General features: G+C 34.9%; 1 protein-coding gene across 1 annotated transcript in view; it reads left to right on the forward strand.

Moving 5' to 3' along the window:
• Positions 1 to 657: 657 nt before the first annotated feature.
• SHOC1 (shortage in chiasmata 1) overlaps positions 658 to 22,489 on the forward strand; it is a 43,397-nt gene continuing 21,565 nt past the window's right edge. The window contains exons 1-13 of the mRNA XM_058828192.1: positions 658 to 739; positions 2,375 to 2,565; positions 4,213 to 4,375; positions 6,203 to 6,305; positions 6,996 to 7,152; positions 8,385 to 8,492; positions 11,832 to 11,961; positions 12,744 to 12,838; positions 13,846 to 14,088; positions 15,220 to 15,666; positions 18,074 to 18,199; positions 19,629 to 19,805; positions 22,263 to 22,370. Of these exons, the coding sequence (XP_058684175.1) occupies positions 675 to 739; positions 2,375 to 2,565; positions 4,213 to 4,375; positions 6,203 to 6,305; positions 6,996 to 7,152; positions 8,385 to 8,492; positions 11,832 to 11,961; positions 12,744 to 12,838; positions 13,846 to 14,088; positions 15,220 to 15,666; positions 18,074 to 18,199; positions 19,629 to 19,805; positions 22,263 to 22,370 (2,113 nt within the window). The 5' untranslated portion in view covers positions 658 to 674. The remainder of the gene's footprint in view (positions 740 to 2,374; positions 2,566 to 4,212; positions 4,376 to 6,202; positions 6,306 to 6,995; positions 7,153 to 8,384; positions 8,493 to 11,831; positions 11,962 to 12,743; positions 12,839 to 13,845; positions 14,089 to 15,219; positions 15,667 to 18,073; positions 18,200 to 19,628; positions 19,806 to 22,262; positions 22,371 to 22,489) is intronic.

Raw genomic sequence — 22,489 nt, forward strand, 5'->3', positions numbered from 1 at the left:
ACTTTGCTTTCCTCCCTGTTTACGTCAAGATGAAAAGTATCATCTGAATGGACTCTTTGCTGATCATAAGTATAGGAAGCCATGGACTAGAAGTATGTTATATAATCCTTTAGTTTAGATTTTCTGTAGATCAAAGGAAAAGCTTGTGTTTATCCATAATATGATAAATCTGGTTAAAAAAAGGTATTTCCAGACACAGCATTATGCCAGTTCTTTTCAGCTTTTAAAAGTAGAACATGTTCATTGCCCAAATTCAAACAAATGGATATTTGAGTGGCACAATAAATGAGATGATATTTGATTAGTTTGTAGAGATCTCCAGAAAGATTTCTTTCTGGAGAAGTGTTTGCGGAAGAAAAGCAATGATCAGAGATAAGTAAAATACCAAATCTGATTAGCTGGTAGAGGTTTGGAAGATGATGCTGAGGTTATGAGACGTGGGGAAAAAGGTTTTCAAATGACAAAGTAGATATACGTATAAAAGTGTTTGCATCTTACTTGTGCATTTGTATTACCTTTGCTAATGGAAACTAAAGGTGGTGTTTCTTCTAGACATTGTGTGTAAAGTTTGATTAACCTCTGCAATGATTTAATCAATATATTAAAATTAATTTCAATATTTTTTGCGTGACTTTTTTTCTCTCCTTTTTGTCTTAGTTGGTTCAACACAGAACATGATTGCTATTTCAGTATTGGATCAGTGGAAGGAAAGTTTACTTGTGGAGGATTTCCTGGAAAAGTAAGTAACTTTAAATCATTTATGATTTCTTTGATATCATTCAGGTACTTTGTGAATTATAAGCTAATGATGAAAACAATATATGGAGATGTTTCCTGACAGTAGCAAGTGTGCTGGAGATGTACACACTATCAGATAGCTTAGAGATGCTTTTTTTCACTAAAGGTTGTACTGTGGTTTTATAGAGTTCACTGGTTCTTTATATAATTTTTTTAACGGTTGTGTAATCTATTTATGACATTGGAGAAAGTGTCCTACATGATGTGAAAATAAGCTTTTCCCCTCCCCCACCCAAGACAATTATCTCATGTAAATGTACAAGCTATATGACTTGAACATATTTTTCATACTTAGAATAGTCTGCATTAAAATATTTGCCATTTTCTAGAAAAGCCTTACTGGGACTTTGACTTTGGAAGAGGTGGCCTGTGTAGTCTCAAAACAAGCAACTTAGGTTTGTTCTATCTATAAAACTGTAATGAAACCCAGTGATTTCAGTGAAGTTGTAACTTGGGCAGTGTTTCAAGGTTCATGGATTTTCAAAGGCTTATGTCATGCAAAACTTTGATTGCTTTGATTACTTATTATCAGTACCACATAGTTATTACTTTTGAATTATACTACATGTAGTTTCAAAATTAACTAAATAAACAAGATATTGTAAAATAGTTGATTTTTTTAAGATGTGTAGCAAAGATTCCCTTCTATTGCTGTTTTCACATGAAGTCCTGTACTGAGTCTCAGAGGTACACCTATACACTGATTGCTTTTATGAGTATTACCTTTAGATGACTAGCAAATAGCAAGATGATGTAATGCCAAGTATGATTAAAAATATGAATAAATCAGTAGGATGCAAAATTGAGAAATCAGTTGTCTGAAATAAGAGTATTAAGTACAATAACTGTAGATGAGCTGATTTGGGTGCTTCAGAAATGTCAGCACTCGTCATAGTTACTGTATTGTTGCAGTCAATTTATATGAGTAACACAGCATTAACACATATTTTAATCAACTATTGTAACTGTTTTGTCCAGATGGATGTTTAACTCAGGAAAATGACGGTCTTTTTTTTTTCCCTTCCCTAGTCAAATGATTTTCCTACTTATTTGGCAAACAGTAGGGAGGTTTTAATAATAAATTATATTATTATTACTAATAATTATTAATAAATAGTAGTAAATTGATAAATAGTAGTACTGAGGTTAGTATAAAAAGTTACAGAAAATTGAAGTGGTTTTGTTTCTTCAATTACACTTTTTCATATTGTTTTTACTTGCAATTTCTTCTTGGTTTTTGAAACAGAAGTGTACATTTAACCCGATCAAATTTTTGTCACAAATGTTATGACATCAATATCGTTGATGCCTTTTTCTTTTTGTGCAATTTGATACTGGATGTAAACTTAAAGGACTTTTTCTTGGGGAAGAATTGAACATGGTCAGTGTAGCTTGACCATGGATCCAGTGAATAGAGAGATCTCTGTAATTTCCAACCTTCTTTGGTGAGCACAGTGATTATCAAAGTTCTCAAGGCACATAAGAGCTGTTGATTCACTGATAAGTCAGGGAAGTTATAACACTGATTTTGCTAAAGCTTAAGTGTCAGATATTTTTGTTTTGTTTTGTTTTTTAGGAAACCTATCTCCTCTGTAGAATTTCAGGCTAGCAGTGATTTAATAGAAGTTATTCCAAGCTCAAATCCTTGCTCTCAGACCGACACAGAAGAGTGTTTTTTACCTACAAAGAATGGTTTTAGGGAAGACTCCACCCAAGACAAATATTTGAAGATTTACTATGCCACAGAATTTAAAGAACCACAGCAAGGTAGAATGTTCAATTCACTGTTTTCTAAGTTTTGGTAGAGTAATCTTGTTAACTTCCATAATTTTTTTGCACATGTTCCAGAGGCATTGATGACATCATTTGGGTGATCAAAAACTTTACAGTTGCATAATGTATAACCACTGAAGACAGATTTATTCCCTGGAGAAGCAGGGCTTGTGTTAATAATTCAAGAGAGATGCAAGCCAAAAGAAGTTTATGATAGATTTCTTTATGGAGATCTGTTTGAGTTAGCATCATAAAACAGTTTGTTGGGAACATAATCAGTATCCATCATTTCCAGGCATGATGAAAGAACAGAGAATTATTACAGATAGGGAATCATCCAAGGAGTTAAAGGAGGATGTGGGAATGAGGAGACTTCCATATTGGTAAAAAACAAGGAAGAAGAACAAAAAGCTCCCTTTGCCCTTGCATATGTATTATGTATGTGTAAAATGTGTAAACTGTAAAATTTTGTACTGCAAATGTAAGGGAATGTGTGAAAAGTTGTTACTGGATCACTCCTGTCTCAGGAGAGCAGTAGTTTAAACTCAAAAGAAATAGAATAATGTGATGGCTTGAGTTGGAAAGAACCTTTTATGGGAGTCCAGCACCACTATAATCAGCTCAGGTCGGTCAGATCCTCATCTAACTTCACCTTGAATGCCTCCAGGGATAGGGCATCAGTCACCTCCCTTGTAAGAAACTGCTTCCTTACATCCAATTTAAATTATCCCCCTTTCAGTTTAAAACCTGAGACCTAAAAGGTCTATCCCTCCCTTTCTTATAGGCCTCCTTTAAAGCCACAGTAAGCTTTTCCTGGAACCATCTCCTCTCCAGGCTGAACATATGCCAATTCTCTCAGCCTTTTCTCAAAGGAGAGGTGTTCCTTTCCTCTGATTGTTTTTGTGATCCCTCCTTTGGACCTGCTCCAAGATATTCATGTCTTCTTTTCTACTGAAGACCCCAGAGCTGGATGCAGGGTTCCAGGTGGAGCAAAATGCCCTCCCTCCCCTGCTGCCCACACTGCTTTGGATGCAGCCTGGGACATGTTTGGCTCTCTGGGCTGAGAGTGCCCATGGCTGAGGGATCATGTCCAGCCTCTCACCCACCAGCACCCCCAGTCTTGCTCACAGGGCTGCTATTGATTGTTGATGACTGTGTTGATATGATAATGTCATCTTTATTGAAATCATAGTAATTTGCAACCTTTTTTGTAATTTTTTTCTTCTTTAGAATTAGGAAATCTGCATTTAAGTTTAGACATGTATGGAGAGAGTGCCTCATTTCTACATTTAAAATTGCACTGAGCTAATTTTCTTGGCCAGAACCCACCCCAGAAGTTCCTTTATCATACTTGAAAGTGCAAACAAGGAAACAAAAAGAAAAACCTTTTGTTTTAACAGGTATTTTGTAAGACAGAAGAAAAAGCTAAAGAAAACTAGAGGTTATCATATTAACCATGGAAGTCTAGACTTTGTTGCACTTTAAATGTTTTAGGATTTTTAAGCTTAAAGTAAAAAGCTGTTGTTGTTTTTCTGACATTCATAGTATTCCAACAGTTGCTCAACAATTCTCTTTATTCTGATAATTCTTAGTATTTTTATCTTGTTTTATAATGTGGGTTTTTTTCTTCTATTTTGTCAGCTTTATGTTTGGAAGAGGAGTTTGTTTTTATTGATAATCTGGAAAATTTTCGTAGAAAACTGCCAACTTTATCTATACTTCTGAGCAGACTACAGTTTTTTTTAGTGAAAGATCCCCTTTTAGATTCTGAAGGACAGATTTTAAGAGCAGAGAATATTTTCAGGTACCTATAAATTGCTGTGTAATATTAAACATAAAAAATAGTCTGTGTATAATGCCATTAACATTTTGATGTTTGTTGTATTTACCTTTTTAACTAGTTTTTATTTGTAACAGGTAAAGGCTTCAGCTTTTCATCTTAGGAAAAAATGAGGAGGGTGAAATTTATAGGCATTAAGGAAACTGGATTAATGAAATTGCATCATTTCTACATTCTGTAGGTGTGAAATGCAATCAGAATATTCATTTTGGAGTACTAAAAAAATGTACATGTTATGGGGACCTTGTCCTTCCTCAAACTGACTGATTCCCTTCCATGAAAGTATCACCATATTTAGTAGGACTAGGATTTTACACATGCTGCAATGTTTCTTTTTTCTCTCCTCTCAGATGCGTGACCAGTAAATCTATGCTCCTACCCTATTGAATTGTATTTCTTCAAGTTTAAATATAAATTATTCTTACAGTTTTGCTCAGTTTTGTATTGCTAGGTTGATTGAATTTAATTGAATGATATCTATCTAAAAATGTAAACAAACCAGTACATAAAAACATGTATGTTGCGTCAAAAATGGGCCTAGTATTTTGTTAATACACTCATTGTGTACATACATTCATAGTCTGGCTAAATCTTGTGCTGATTTACTCCATGTCTGGACTACTGTATTGCTTCCTTTGCACTTGGAAAGGTTGCATGACTGACAGGAAAGATAAAGCAGTACTAAATGTACCCATAGTAGAACAAGGAGGAATGGTGTTGTTTGCCTGTTTTTTCAGACATGAGCCCCAGTCTCACTGTGACTCTTGGATGTAACACTGTGTGAATACTGTAAATAACTAGTGAAGATAACATGATCCAAATTCTATGACTTTCAGAAATACCAGCAATGGGAGTAAAAAATGCTAGTGTGAAGCTTTACAGAAATAGCTCTGATCTCTTGATCTGTGGTTGACTAGCAAAACTGCAGACCTGTCCAAGGTGGGAGTCCAGATCTCCTAGTGCAGCACTCAGGGAGATGCATTTAGAGAAAGTGACTTGATTAGACAGACTTCAACTTCAGTTAATATTCATGAGCATCTCAAGGCTGGACACAGAACAATTTGTACTCTGTGGTGTAAAATATTCCTCCAGAAAATAGTGGTGGACTGATGAGGAAGTTGCTCCCCTAAAAAGTCACTATAGATTTAGTGTGTGTAACTGGCACAAAGGGCAAGCCTGATGAAACGTTTTTTTCTGCCTGACAAATCATCCCTGTGCTGCTTGTGTCCTTGCTTTACAATGCAAGTGGTAGCTTCATTCCTGACTTTCACTTCCAAGTTTTTCAGTTAAACCAGGAACATACTCTTAGTTTTCACTTTAACTAGTAATAAGCATACTCTGCCTTCTTTTATGCTGAATCTTTCCTGAAAATAGAAATGAAAAGGTGGCAAAGTAGAAATAAAGCAAACAGATTAGAGATTTAATGTATAGTAAAAAAAATTGACATTGGAAGAAATTAGATCTGCAACTTTTGCAGGAAGCACTTATACATGAGGGGACTTATGTATTGGGATGTTGAAGAACTATAATATGAAGGTTTTTGCTATAACTGTTTAAGGTAGGCCTCAATATTAAGCAGTTCTTCTCTGCATATAATGTATTATTTCTTGAAAAATTTTCTTGACTAATTGCACAGATCAGTACAGCATCACTCAGAATTGCCTTCTTAGAAAAGGCATGGATTTAGAAAAACTTTTGGCATGTATATGGCTATCAAAACTATTGCTAAGAGTTTCTTAGACATCAAGTAATACAAATAAGTCACTTACTTTGTTTTATGATCTTTTAAAGGGAATGTTTGACTTTCCAAAATGAAATTAGGATGGAAGATAGTCAAAATGAATTGCAGGGGTTTAAGGAGAATTTCTGTACTGTATCTATAAAAGATGAAGAGGTATCATTCTCTTGTTTCATACTATATATTGCATTAGTGGTTGTTCTACATAATGGATATGTATTTGTTCATATGCACGTCATCTTACTGAGTTCTTTTTATATTTGCCAAATATTTCGAACTTTCATGTTTCAAAGATTAGAAAACGCTGGTATTATTGTGGGTTTTTTAATTCTTGGATGCAGTTTTTAGGAGTTTCCACTCTGACCAACTATTTCTCCTGACACCTGATGTGTTTGCAGTTTTATGTAGATATTTGTTACACTAAGAATAAAAATTAATCAGAACAGGAAGCCATGACACGAGCATGGGAAAGGGAAAGCTCCAAGACACATTCTAGAATTTGGGGGAGCAGCTTGGCTTTTTTTTTAAAGAAGTCAGATCTACTTTTTTCTCCATTTTTCAAAATTCTAAAAAACAAACTTTCAGTAAAATAAATGACAATTGTACTTGGTCAGGAATTCTAAGACACATTTGTTACATGCCACTGACTCAGTAAGTTGTGTAACATTGTAGTTTACTCTGTATTGAGCAAAGCTTTCTATGTGCTGTGTAAAAAGTGATTTCTCTTGTAAGAGCTCTTAAATTAGTTTAGAATTAAGTTATTTCAAGATTTTGAAGAAGCTTTGACTGTACAGTAATATCAAAGGAAAACTACTGGCCATTCTGTTGTGATTAATATTTTTTCAGTATTTCCTGTTGCCTGCTGAATTAGAATTTGGCCAACCCAGCAGTGGCAGATCTGATTGTGTTAAGATTCCATCATATTTGCAACTGAAAGAGGTGTTAAATTTAACTCCAGTCACTGTAGATAATGAAGACCTTTGCAAACAGGTGATCAGAGAAGGTGAGAACTGGCTTTCTTAAGTGCTTGACCTGATTTTCCTTTCATTTGAATGCATTTAACACAGTCAAGCTCTTTTACATTGAGTTCACATAAAAATTACTTCACAGCTTATCAGATAAGAATTTCTGTGGATGAACTAGGACCTGTGTTACACCCAGATTTCTGGTATTAGAAATGCCTCCTTAAGGGGTAGTAAACTGCTTGCCCTTTGACTTAGTCCATGTAATATGAGCCATGACTTGTGATATATAATCAACCATAACTATTATAATTTGGTCTTTTGTTCTTCAATATGTTTTTAAGTTTACTTTCAGAGACATCCCTAAGAGGATTATATGCAGAACAGTCATACCATAAAAAAATGTTTTTGTTGCATTGTAATTGCAAACACAAAACCAGATTTCTCGGGGAAAATGGTTAAACTATTTCCATGGATAACGGGATTATTCTCAATGACAGTAATAGTTTCCTTAAAGGAATTTTAGAAAAATTACTAAATGCTTTTAGACTACTCATAAATATAAACGTTAATGACAGTTATTGGCTGGTTGATGTGAATCCATTATTAATGGATTGATTTGTATGACAGTATTTATTTAGTTAAAAGAGAAAAGGCATTCCCTGAGGGCTGGTTTGTTGTTTGTTTTTTCTAGTCAAAATAAGTAATTTTCCAATTTTTGGTGGACAGGAAGCAATTCAAAGAAGGAAAATTAATGCTTCTGAGGATGGAGCACGTTTGCTGAATTCTGTGTCTGATAGGGCAGCAGTTTGAAGTAATCCAGTCTCTTACTGAAGATAGAAACAAAACTTTTAAAAAGTGGATATTTGACTAAGACAGTTTCATGTGCATTCCCCTGATATATTTAGTATGTGCCATGTTTCAATCTGAGATTTCAGAGATATGAGGATTCTGTATATAAATGTCAACCTATTGGGGGTCTTTCTGTTCTGTTTTAGTCCTAATTTAGTAGCAAAAGAATCCACATACACATACTCCCGGTAAACTGTATTTAGGCTACTTAGTTGTTCTGGAAATCATGGATAGGGATTCTTTCTGTCGCTTAGGGGACAAGATTGAGTACAGCTCTAGTCAGCTAAAGCTTCTGGGGTTACTAACCATGACTAATATTTCATAGCAGTATATCATGGAGGTTCAATAAAAATACTGAAAGCTCTGACAGGAAAAATTAATAAATGGTTCATTTATGGCACCTTTTAAAATCTCTTTTCAGATCTCAAAGCAGCAATTACATACAAAATGGAAATTTCCAAGTACTGTGCCATTCCACAAGAGGTTTGCTCCAGCATTAGCGCAAGTATGTTGGAATTCTGTGAGTCAGGTAGGAAGATCTGTATAAATCAAGATATAAAAATTAAAAATAAATTCTTCAAGTAGTTTTTCTAATACTCTGTTCATGGGAGAACATGTACCACATAGACAAGATTCACTTTGTGTAGTCTATTATTTTGTACCTGCATCATATGGAGGGAGAAGTGCTGTACTCCTCTCTAGAGCTTTATAGTCTAAACACAAGCAAGTCTACAATTCTTTAATGTTGTTCTTGGCTGTAAGTGATGTCTATGCCTTTTGCACTTTATTAAATTTTTAGCTCTTTTTTTATCTAACAGCTCATCCACCAAGAGAGGGCAGATGAAAGTTAGGGCACATTGATTAAAATTGTGGAGTCAAAGGACACAGTTTAAAGTTTGTTAAAGTCTTATATAAATGCTTTCAGAAGAGGGTGGTGGAGGGCAATTCAGGTAGAAGTGCTGTGTTTGTTAGTTCTAGAGGTTCAAAACTAGAGGCGCAGACAGTCTGTTTTGCGAGTGGTTCAGTAATTACGTGTGATTGAGAAGTTAAGCCAGAGCTGTTTTCTACAGAAATAGATTCAAACTGTTGAGTATTTGCTAATTTGCATTGAATCATTGCTTCTCCTGCACTGAGATCAGGAAATAGACTCTGTGTGTCCAACTTTAATAGCTTGAAAATCCACGTCATGGTGTTTACACCATCAACCAATACTGACCAGCTTTGCTCAATCTCGTTGTCCAGCCTTAGCTGAAGATTTTTCAGGTTCCTGGTGTAACCTTTCAAAATAATGTACATTCTATGCCAGCCCTGCTATTTTCACAGCTAAATTCTGCTGACTAAGTGAGGCAGAAAACTGGCTGTGCTTGTGACATTTTTCACCTTTCATTTAATGCAGAAAGGCCTGCACAAGAAGTAGCATTCACAAATTAATGTGATCTGAGCAGAGTGTCAATGCATGATTGATTATACATGTATGTCTCATCTTAATGTATATACTATCTGTGAAAAGATCATTGGTGCGTTGGACAGTAGCAGTATTATCCATCAGTGCTTGTTCACTTGATAGTTTTCCATCCAGAAGTTACTAAAATATTTGAGAAAGGTTGAGTTCTTTCCAGACCAAGACCCTTCTTATTATCTTGGTTTCAACAAGTTTTAAGCTGAGCTAATAGTTGTCCCCTGCAGGCCAATAGTACTAATAGTATTATGCTTCAGATACTATATTGTAGTGGAATTTTGATTTGAACAATCATATCTTTTGAAAGTGTCTGAAATAAAAGCTCAATGCAAACACACCAAGTTCCACCAAAATAAAGTTAAGATTATTTTACATCTGGAGATTGTTGTCTAGCATGATAAACTGTAATTTGTGTCTAGTCAGCTGACTGCTCTTCACTTCTAAAGCTTACAAGCAGGAGGGGCTTAAATGCAGTAGATCAGACTCTTCCCCTGTATATAGTAATAATAAATTGACTATGATCTTCTCTAGGCTATTGTCCATTCTGCAGTAGATGAGTAGTCAAGACATCTTGAATTGTCCTTTAAAGAAAGTGGCTGCATTAATCTTTGTTACCAATTGCTCTCTTAGCTCTGCTGTTGAATCAGGCAGAATTATATTGTTGGGGCATAATCAACTTCAATTGATCTTTCCCTCTCTCTCTTCTTTTTTTTTTTTCCCCAGGATAGACTCAGGTCTGTAGGGTAGAGACCTACAAATGTGTGGAAACACTGCTAGAATACCATTTGATAGTAGAAGTTTCTGTATTGTCTGGGTTTCAGCTGAGATACATGACAATCTTCTTCTAATTAATTTTGCTCTTTATGAGTTACCAGAAGTGAAATATGTTTGCTTGAATTCAGAGAAGAAGCAATCATAAGATTAAGCAGTCTTTCTCTAGTCATTGAGTTTGTTTACAAAAGGCATTAGGAGATAAGTTAGTTCTCTGAGTCAGCAATGTTCTGAGAAGGGGAATGTTACTCTGAGTGTAAGCAGAGTTTAACTAATGTGGCTGATAAAGAATTCCAGTCTCAAAGGCAAAAATAACTGGACAAGGACGAATATGAATAGTATTGCTCAAAGAGAAAGAATAGTTATTTTTAGATGTGGCAGGTATTTTTGCTGTCCTGAGATCAGCTTCTGTCCTATTCAAAGTAAAGACCTAAAATTGTCGCTCTTCAGAAAAACTGGTTTGAGAGCTGAAGTTCACAGCATAAGTTCATTGAACCTTTTTTGTTCTAAGTAAGAGGGAAAGAAGTTATGCTGACTGGAAATATGTCGCTTTCTTTTGTACCCACGTTTATTTCTTACCTTTTTTTCCTGCTTTTCTGGTATGGTTGTGTCTGCTGGCTTTATATCACTGTCCTTTATCCTTCCTGCCTAAAAATTGGCTTGTTAGGTCCTTCAAGGAGAAGCTGTGAGCAGCTGGTCAGGTGACTGATTCATAGCCTGCTTTGTGCCAATTGGCCAGGCAATGTGGGTATGGTGATTGCATCTACTTACTGCCTGGTGGAATGCATAGGAAATTCATTATAAGTGTTTTTCCTTGTGGAGGCACTGATTTGTTCACAATTTTTCTGCTTTAGTTACCACAGAACATGAAACAACTGTGGTTTTTGTGATTTCTATTTTCTAGTTAGTAGAATGCCAGAGAGATTAATGCCAGGGCAATCATGTGAACCACCAAAATCAATGAAGTTGCAAATTTGTAGTAAGATTTGAAAAAACCCAATAAGCATTAATATGTCCACATTTAATAGGCTTGGGAGGGAAAAAAAAGAATGTTTAAAGTTACTTGTAGAGGACTTTTATCATGCCAAGTTTGTTTGTATACTGCTTAAGAAAAAACCCTTGGTGTTGTAATTTCAGTGTAAATTCAGTGATCATCCCTAGAAATTTCATTGAGTACTAATTCTGCTTGAAGGAGTAATTTTCTCATTAAAATCCTGACTGTTTTTGAAGTTCCTGAGGCTGTTCTTACAGCTGCCACAATATTGCATGTAGTCTCTCTCCCACTTAATTTACTTCATTTATGGAGGAACTGTCTAAGAAGACTAACTGGCATAAATATCAAAATCTCAGCCATAGTACCTGATGATTTAATTATAAAAATAATCTTATGCGCGAAGTGTACGTACCCACAACTACATCAAATGAATGGGATCTACAATTGTTTCCCCAAACTGTTTGGAAATTAGGTGTGAAATATTTGGGGTATGTAGCTTACTGAATTGTGCCGTGAAAATATTTTTTATTTTAATCCAAAACTTCACTAGTGTAAGATTTGTAAGCATGTGTATTTCATTCAAAAGTAGCTTTGTGATTTTGATTTTTATTTTTGTTTTGGCTGGGGCTTTATGCAATTTCCAGTTGAATATATTCCATATTTGAAAGATGAAATGGAAATTCCTTTAACTCCTCCATGCAGACAGCAAAGATCATGGGTTAATTTTCTGTGCAGAGGACTTCAAGAAGAACCCATTTCTCTCTCTGGTAACAGGTAATAAGACCTTGATAGTGTCAAATTCTGTCCTGAATCCTCAAAATAATTGAAAAAATAACTTCAGTGTATTTATGAATTAGTACTTAGATTCTTTGAGCTGCATATATATTGTGTTTTGTGTGAAAGAGTGACGGAATGCACAGTCCATATGTGTGGTTTTCTAGAGGAGCCTGAAAAAGGAAAGGGAAATTGCTTCCATAGACCCTTTTCTCTTCTAGCCTGAAAATCCAGTCTCCTTTTTGCAGTAAGCAACAGTAAATATTTAAAGCATTTAGCAAGCATGTGTATGGGCATATGCATATTTATACCTATGGCAAGTACATATGGTGCACAGTATCACCTGCAAAGTATCCAGAAGAGATATACTAAGAAAGTATTGTCTGTTTTGGGGATATCCTCCAACAATGGATTTCAGGCCTTTTTATGCCAGCATAGGATTAGGATTGCTCCATCTTTTCCTTCTCATTTTATTTGAGACTAGCATTTTGTGCCTTGCTATCTTTCAAACATATTCAGGAGGAATTTCAATATCCCTTTTGGTCTAGACAGAATTCTCATTCAGTGCTGCTCTACTTTATGATCCAGCCTTCATGGCTTTTCCTCTCACTCTTTCCTATTGTCCTTTGTAAGGACAGGAAAAAATGAATGAGTGAATGAATGAATGAACTGAAAATTTAAAGACAGAATATGTTTAAAAGGTAGTTATATATAAATCAAAATTCAACAGATAATGCTGCTTAAAGTCATACTGCAAGTTGTTTTATTTATGTTCTTCGTAGTATTTTGATTGCAGAGCCCTCTAGGGAATTCTTAGAATCTTTGGTTTGGCAGTCAGAGAAGTATCGGGATAATATGATCTCTCTTTTGCTAGTCGGTAAGTATTTCTAATTGATGATCAATTTCTAACTGATGCTTACAAGTTCCATGTACACAGAGAAATATAGCGGAAAAGATAATGTTATATTACAGAGCACATATTTTGAGCCATTGAGGTTTATCCAGTTACTGTAACCCTGTGAAGTTTGGATTATGTGATTATTTTAGTACATATAAAAAGTAACAGTGTGGCAACATAGAAGTTGGTATGCCATGTATCCTTCTATGGAGGTAATTTGAATTAAGTAAGAGTTTGGGGTTTTTTATGACAGTGTTCACTACTATTCACTATACAATAGCTAAAAGCTGAAATTTGGTAATCTGTTTAACTCTTTCCTGTGTGCTGTTTTCCTTTAAATAATGTTTCAAAATATGTAGCAACCAATATAATAGTACTGTTAATGGAAAATAATATTGTAACCTCACAAGAGTTGAAGAGAAGCAGAATACACAAAACCAAAACAAGCTGCAGGCTATTCATGAAAGTGCCAGACTGCATATTACCCCTGTTCTTTCTTTTCACTTTATTTGCCATCATTTTACAAGTCTCAGGATTAAGTTATGTATATTGGCTTGTTTTGTTGTCCAATTCATTTGTACATTAATTTATAGTTGAAAATAATATGTGGTATGCTCATTACTGTTGCAGTTAATTTTTTTTCAGGTAAGGATTATGATAATTCTTTGTAACCATGACAATAACCCACAGATAATTAACAAGATAATTTGTAACTTTAGTAATTTAACACCTACTCGTTGTTAGTTCTGAAAAAAAATTGAAACTCTCACTCCTCTTACAGAACTCAGAAGAGCACACTTGCTCTGATAATGTTAACTGCTTTGGTCTTAAATCTATTGATGGATACAGAGTTACAAATAGAAGAATGAATAATCGATATATGTAATAGGCCAGCAGTACTTTGGAGCTTTCATTTCCAAAATGCCATTCTGTTTTCATCTTTCTAGTCTGTCGATAGTATATGTTAATTTCTGGTTCTTTTGTAGAGCATCCAGATGTTAACCTTGCACATCAGCATCTTTCATTGACTGAACTGCAGAAAAAGCTGCCAGTTGAGATTGAAGCACCAATGCTTGGATCACTAGAGGAGGGCTGGTGGCTTCATACGGGTTTAAGTCCAGCAGCTGTAGAAATTTTGGAACAATTGAATATGGATGGAAGTAATGCAAACAGTCTGCTTCCTACACAAATAGAAACATTCACAAAATTTGCATTGTATCAATTAGAAAGTAAGTATCTTTTTTTAAAAAAAGTTATATAAAGGCAAAGATAGGTACATTAATAGAGAGTCACACAGGGAGTTACATATCTCCACAAACAAAGGAAATTAATTTTTTCTTACTCTTAAGAACAAAATGCTTTACTTTAAAATTAAGGAAGAGCACTAATGCAATTAAGGTGTACTTCACTACCTTAGAACAAATTGTAGAAATGAAAGTATTGAACTACACAAAGTCATAATTTCTATTAGTGTGCAGATGAAGAATAGCGTCCACCAGTCATTTTTTAATAAAATAGTTTCATATAGGAGAATTTCTTAAGAAGTAGCAGTTTTGCTTTGGAATATTTTAATAAAGCAGATATTCACATAGTCCTACCTGCACAAGGTCAATGGTGTGATTATGTTACAGTGAAAATTCCTTCTTTTGTGATGGTAGAGGGTTTTTTTAATGCAGACTATTTCAAATTTGAACAGCTCATCACTTCTGAATTTTTCATGGGCATTTTTGCATACTTATAATCAAACTCCAACAAAAAATGCATGAAGTTATTCAGATTTTGTTGCATAACTATGGCCAGATTGCAAGGCACGAGTTGTGGTTGTAGAATGCCAAGGATTGGCAGTAACATGGTATATTGTGAAACACATAGATACTGCTCATGCAAGAACATTTCCAATTAACTGCCTTTTTAATTTCTTTAATTGTTTAGCTACTGTGTTTCAAATGGACATGCAGCCACAATGCAAAAAAATTGTAGTTCTACTGAAGCATATCTTCAGAGGCTACTGTTTGCATTCTTCATTTTTCCCTCTAAAAAGAAAAAAAATACGAGTTTTTCTTCCGAATGAAATGTGTTGTATCCACACTTCCTAGAACTCTAACATGAATAAATCCCATGTAGATGGGATTGTTTGAAAAATTCAAATAGCATGGCCTTCTGTGTCTTAATATTGTGTATTTTTACTTAGGATTAGTCAGTGCAAGTTTTCTGACAAAGGATCCTAGTGATCTGACTAGGCAGAAAGAAGTTTTTTAAAATGCCTTCTCTATCAACCATCCAAAGTCCTTAGCTCCAGTGAGGAGGGAGAAAAGAAAAACATTTATGTCAGTGCAAAGAAATTGAATTGTATTTTTCAGGATGGCTTGAAGAGAAGAATTCTGTTACGAACCAAGAGCTGCTGTCTGCTGAAAGACATCAGTCAGAGAAAGTAGTTAACCCTGACCTGTCACTGCAGATTCAAAGGCAGTACTTTGCCACAAGTGCTGCATCATCTGCCAACATTCACAGTACAAATACATCTGTGGAAGAGCTTACTGGAAGAAGCATAAGAAAGATTAAGACAGAAGAGGCAATTTGTTTCTTAAACCAAGAAAAGAAAATTCCCAAACCATCTGAATCAGAGAGCTGTAAAGATGTGTCTTCCAAACTAGACAAATCATCCTGTAGTGGAAAGCCTGCATCACTTACACTTGCTTCTAAATGGGCAAATGATGATTCTGATTTGAACAACTTTATTATTATGAGATCTAAGCATATAGTCACCCAAAGACAAGAAAAACATTATGTAGGTAGACCTGAAAATGGTATGTGAACCAATTTATTCTGTGATTTTTCCAGATTTAATTCTTCTCTATTTCACTAGTTACCATAGGTAACTAGAATTTCACTAGTTACCTTAGGTAACTAGAATTCATCCTAGTCAGTTATTTGAAGTAAATTGGCACCATTTTTATGGTCTTAAATGCAGATGAATTTTTAGCTAAGTATCTTACCTGTTGTTGTTTTCCTCAAGATATATTTTTTTATATGGTATACTTGGCATAGGGGAGTGCTCTTTTTTTGGGACAGGGTTTTTTTTTTGTTGGAAGTGGTATTTCATAAAATAAATATTTGAGTTTATTCCGATTCTGACAAAGTAGCTCTAAATGGTACTTACTTCAGGAGATCTCTTCCATCCATATGTTCTGAATCAGATCTCATGGCCACTTTGGAGAAGTAGTAATCCTCAAATTCATTTTAGTATCAAATAGCAAATATCAGTACTCTCACTTCTGTAGCCTAGAAAATGAATAGTAGTTCTTGATTTTCTGAAATGAACAGCTGTTTCATTTGAGCCAGCTACCTTGGTGCAAACCCCATCAAATCATCAAATAATGCAGAACAAGTATTAGGGAAAACAGAAAATTTGTCGTAGGCCTGTTCTCATTGATGGCAGTACGTGGGAACTAGCTGAACTTTGTGTTCAGCATTGGAGAAATGCAAAATAGCTGAGAGAAAAAAAAAGTGGAAGTATTTTGTTTGTTTTTAAAAAGAAATATCTGTGACATAAAGTAGCAGGTGACAGTGGCATACCTCCAAATTCACTTTCCAGGATAAAATTATATGAAAAAAAATTGAAAGAATTTTTTGACTTGTATGGCAGAATTTTGACAATAACTTTTATCTGTGCTTTAGTTAAATGTCTCATCATTATAGAAAAAAACCCAAAAAAACCAAAAACAAAACCACAAACAAACAAAAAGACGCCAAAACCCCAGTTGTTACTGGGGTTTAATTTAAAAGCTTCAGCAATAATTCCTGTAGAATTGGGATATTTGTTTTATTGTAATCTTATGAAGTCTTATGGATGTAATTATTTCTTGGTAAAATTCACGTGTTTCTGACACTGTCAGAGATGCATGAAACTTTTCATGGCGTCAGAAAGCAATAACCCAAATTTTATAAGAGACTGAGGTACCTGAAGTTTTATGCTGCCATCTAGTGATTCTTGAGCAGAATTGCGTCGCCTGACAAAGATGAGGTATCGCATTCACCAATAGACTTGGGGAGGTTTAAGAAGATTCAGTGCAGATTAGGATGTGTACAGGTACCCCGGTGTTGCAGATCCATTACGCCTGATATTTAGAGAACCCATTAAAATACAGGGGTCTGTGACAAGCCACATCGATGTAGCAATTATATAAATCGTTGCATCCATTTGCAATAAAGAAAAGTTTTTGTCAAGGGTCGCAGTACTGAAAGCTAGAAGGGCCAACAGTGGTTGTAGACGTCTTCGTTGTTTGATTTATTTTTTTAAAATATCATTGTGTGTAATATTTAGAAAATACACAGGAGGGAAGTAGTAGAAACAATTCAATGATCCAATTTTAAACCCCAGATATCTTTTCAAAATAAGGCAAGTAATCTGAGTTAACTAGAATAAAAATTCAGTTTTTCTTTTCCTTCTGTCTCTGTATTATTATCTTGTTTTCTGAGGAAAGTGGCATTCTTAAGTAGAAAAATAAGTAATATTTAGAAAAATATTCTTATTCAATAAGAACCCCTTTCACGGAAAAATAGTCAGAAATAAAGAGAGGAAGTTTTGTGGCCAGAAGTTGTAGCTCTTGCATCAGTAGGTATCAGGAAGAAGGGAAGGCCACATAGAAGTATTAACAAGTTTCAAAAGATAGCTAGAAGACGTAAGAAAAATTATTTTCAATATGCAATTTTTTCTCTTTTTCCATTTGCAGCTTATATGTTCTTTCTGCATGGTTTAAAGTTTCTAACCTTTTCTACTCACACTCCGTGTTGTATTTTTCGTAATTTGAACTCTTTGTGGTCAGCAGCATCTTTCTGTCATGAATGGTTTTTTTCTCCATATAAAGTCATATGAGGTTTCCTGTGGAGCTATATTATAGAGCAGTAGTACCAGCTCCTTAACTCTCCCAGCTCTGTATTTCTGCCCTTAGGAAGAGCAACATAATAATGCCTGACTTCTTGGGCTGTGAAGGCAGACAAGGCCTAATCTGTTTTTGTGTCTTGTGGGTTTTTGTACTGGAAAAGCCCATGAAAACAATAAAGAATTCATGAAGAGAAAATGTATGTGTCGCAGAAACAACTTAATTTGAAAGTATTTTTGTATTAGAGTCATTTATAGAACAGTTTTATTATTCATTGAGCTGGTTTTGTGATATTTGTAGCTAAATATTCACTTGTGGTTCCATTATTTAGTGGTACAGCCTGAAGAGCAGCATATGTGTGTTCACAAAGATGATGATTCTTTTTGTGAGACTGTAAAAATAGAGGAAAGAACTCCAGAGAATGAAGACAGTATCACTGTCAATATTCAGCCATCAGGTATACACAATTTTTGGAACTGCTTTACCTTCTCCCAGGTAACAAGTGACAGGACCAGAGGAAATGGCATCAAGCTGCACCAGATGAGGTTTAGATTGGATATTGGGATAAACTTCTTCATTGGAAGGGTGGTCAGGAACTGGCTTCCCAAGGTAGTGGTGGACTCACCATCCCTGGAAGTGTTAAAAAAAGCTGAGCATGTGGCATTTGGGGCCATAGTGGTGCTGGGTTAACTGTTGAATTCAATGATCTTAGTTATTCTATGCTTCTATATAATTTTGCAATAGAATTTTATATTAAGCAATATTACTCAAATACAGAAATTATTAGACTTAGTCTCTTCTCTTTGTGGCTGAAAGTATTGCAAGTAACAGAAGCAAGACGGATATTTATTTTGACAAAGAGGTGAGAGCAGATTATGTAGCTCCATTTTAAGACTAAAGCCAATTGCATGCAAGGTGGAAAGAGTAACTTGGACTTTGAGTTATGTCTGATCAAAATTAGCAGGCACGAAATCTCTTAATGCCAGTCAGAACGTTCTGTTTATTATTCTGCACATTTTTGTCTGAGTAAATGAGAAATGGAGATGAAAGAGATCAGCAGTCATTTTGATAGGAAAGATCTTTAACACAGTAGAAATAAACTATGGGTTTATGTCATACATGACTGGGCCTTACCCCTTGAACTCTAGCTGTTGTAAGATACATTGTATCAAAGAACATAATGGACAACACTTTTCTCATGCAGAGAAATGGTAGAGAACCTAGAAAATATTTATCCAAGCTATTATAAAGCCTCAAATTAAAAATACCCAGCCCTAGGAAATTGCAATCTTAGCACAGATTAGTTGGTTTTCCATGGAAATGCATTCATTCTAACCCATGTGCTGCTTAATAAGATTTTCTTTCACAGAACCAGTGAAAGAGTAGTCTTTTCATCTGTTCCTGAGAAGGGAATCATAGCTTTAAGCTTATTTTTAAATTACTTTTTTCTAATTAATTTTGAAGCAAAATTCCTTTAATGCAATTGGTGAGAAATTTTAAAGCATTTCTGCAGTCAAGACAAAAATAATTAGCATTTTCCAAATTAGCATTTTGAAAATTACTATGATGTAGAAACAGGCTACTATAGAACAGTTGAATAGTAGAACAGTCTTAGTGTGAGTCACAGGAATAGAAAATCCTAACTTTTCCTCATGGAGTTTCATATGTTAGAAATGCATAGAACAATGTGGTTACCTGATGTGAAGATCAGCTGATTGCTACCACTCAGGAGGCTCTGTGACAAATAACTTTTTTCCATTAATGTTGCAGCTTTCATGAACAAGATAAAGTTGTTAATGTTTTGGTAGGTCTTTTGAATATTCATGTCCAGTTGTGGTATGTGAAACCAAACATCATTAGTATGTTTTGTTCACTGTGTTTTCCAGAAAGCCAATTCCAGGCATATTGCCTCTTGGAAGAAGCAGCCATCCCTGTATTAAAGGATTTGACACATCTGGGTGTACTTGCTTCTGTTACTTGGAGCTTTGACAGTGTTAAATTTGATCATACAAGGTTTTTCTTAAAGCAGCAAGAGAAAGTGATATGTGATAATTTTCAACGAGGTATGTCTTTTAAACAACATCTGTTTTTTTCTTTAAAACTAATACAGATTCAATTGGTGACAGAAAGTTCAAGATGTTTTATAAATTAATGGTCAGTCTTTTAACATGATATCTTATAGTGTTACAACTGATTTCCTCTTATTCCAAAAATGTCTCCTTGTTGTTCAATGTTACATTTATTAAGCTCAATATTGCATTACAAAAGTAGTCTAATTGGATTTAAATTTAAAAGATTTTACGTATGCTTCAGAAATATTGTTTCTATAGCAAACAATGTTTAATCTTTTCTCATGCCAGATTTAAAATTAAAAGCTGTTTATGTGGGCTTTTCTTTTCTTTTAGTAGCTATGTTTTGTCACACCTGCATGATGCCAAATACTATGCCTATATTAGAAATTAGGAGCAACAAGAATCCATAATAATTTGGTTTCTTCCTGACTTCATTTCTCTCTTATGTGGAGAGTCCTATAAAACCAGAAAAACAAGAAGGAAAGTCATCAAAGTTAGTGACCCCTTAAAAGATTTTTGACAGTAAAGAAAGAGTCAGGAAAATGTCATAACAAAGTAGAGGCTCGTTTGAGGAACATTTAGAAAGTTACTTGGTATTTTGTGTTATTTATTGAGTTGTACAGCTCATAGTAGGCTGTTTACTACCTGCCAAGTTTCTGCCTATATTATGTCACAAATTATGCAATAAACTCTTGTCTCAATTTCATCACTTTCTGTGCTGAATGTTCTCAATGAAAACATTAATGACCATGAAACCACAAATGAGAAAGAAGGCAAACAAAAAGAAACTGTAGTTGGCCCTGCAGAATGACAGCCTGTTATCTATAGAATTACCATATTAAAATGTCAGCAGAATCCCTCTCTTAATGTGAGGGAGCTTACAAAAAAGCAAACACTGTGTTCACAAACATCAGGGACAAATCAGTATCAGTGAATCAAGAAAGGAAAACATTAGTGAGAAAAGTATATAGAGAATTTCTACTGCTTCTCTGAATCAAGGAAAAAATATGTAAGACTCTGCATTTCAATTAAAGATTAATTTAAGAAAACTTACATCCTCTCAAATGCATTTACATGCTATAGAAGTTGCATTTTTCCCCAACTAAAGCAGCAGAAGGAAGTAAGAATATTTCTTGCTGAAAGGTCTTCAGAAACAGGCGAGAAAATATCCAATTCATTCCTAATGACTGTTTCTCTATCTCTGTAAGAGATACAAATATCTCCCTGGTAACAACTTTTATTTCCTTCCCAGTTTTAAATAGTTTCACAATATCCAGTCCTATTCCACTTCACTCCAGAGGATGCTGATACGTTTTCTCCTTAATCCCTGAGTGAACATAGAAAACAATCACTTACTGTGATGGTAGTGATCTATTAGCATATTGCTATTCCCCTGCTGCTCTTTTAAGCAGCAAATATCACTAAGTGCTCCAGTCTTGCATCATGAAGCGGTTTCTTACTGTGTTACTTTGTTTCTAAATTACCTGTATTCCCCACTGAGTTGTTATGGTGATTGGTTTAAAGAGCTGAATGTCGCCCTTCACTAACAGAGCTGAACATTGACTTTCTATCTTTTGATCCAGAATAGGTGCGAGATCTTTGTGTTTTTTGGGGTTTCCAGCTACGTCCTTCTGTATGCTGTGTCCTTACATTGATTTTTCCTTCCCAAGTGCTTTGCTTTCCTTTTTAAATTAAAAGTTATGTTAATCCCAGTACATAGAACTAGCTACTATTTTCCTCCTAGAACGCACCTTCGGCTGTAGTAGTTTATTCTTTAAATACCTTCTTCAACCTTTTTTAGTATTATGAAATATGTGCTTTATTATTAAGCAGACTTACTCTGTAGTTGAGTTTTCAAAAATTTCTGGTTTATGATAATGAAGTGAACCATTACTTGTGTGGAATTCCCAAAATTACCTTCTGTCTTCAACTAGAAATTCCTTCCTGTTCAATCAAGTCCTATAGTATGTATTAAAAATGGATACACGATACGTAATAGGAAGCCCATACATTTGTTTGATGTGTGTAGGGCTAAGAAGAAGCAAATGTCATTCAAATTTACCTTCTTAAAGGTGAAGATTCTTATCATGAGATATTAATTAGGTGCAGAGAATTGCCACACTAAAATCAGTAAAGCAATGTGGTTTTAAAAATATACCCACATGTTCCCTCCTTGTCCCACAAGCACTATCTATCTGTACACACTTTCCAAAAACACCACCTGTGTGCCACCTGCTCTGGGTCAGATGGCCTGGGAAAAGTTATGCTGTATCATAAGCTTTTTGGCAAGACCACCAGATCTGAAGGTTAACCTTTGAAGTTTATCTATGTTTAAGTGTGTTTAATGAAAATGCTTAGATGCCAGGATCTTTTAAGCTGACTATATATATGTCTAATGTGACTTGTGAAATTTTATGTAGACCACACCTCTGTCTTCTATTTGTAAAGGTAAAATAGATGAGAAGGAAATCACGCTGTTCAGACACGCTGCTCTGGTACACCTGCTGGTGACAGTTCGAGATTTGCTACTAACATGTGGCTTGGATACAGCTCTAGGTTTGTTTTCAGTACTGAATAATGATTCCCAGAAACCCAAAGATTTGTGTGTGTTCTGCATGCCATCCCTCACGTTTGCCATCGGGTATATGCTCAGTTCATGACTAATAGACTGGTGT

Source organism: Poecile atricapillus, chromosome Z (assembly GCF_030490865.1).
Source record: "Poecile atricapillus isolate bPoeAtr1 chromosome Z, bPoeAtr1.hap1, whole genome shotgun sequence".
NCBI lineage: Eukaryota > Metazoa > Chordata > Aves > Passeriformes > Paridae > Poecile > Poecile atricapillus.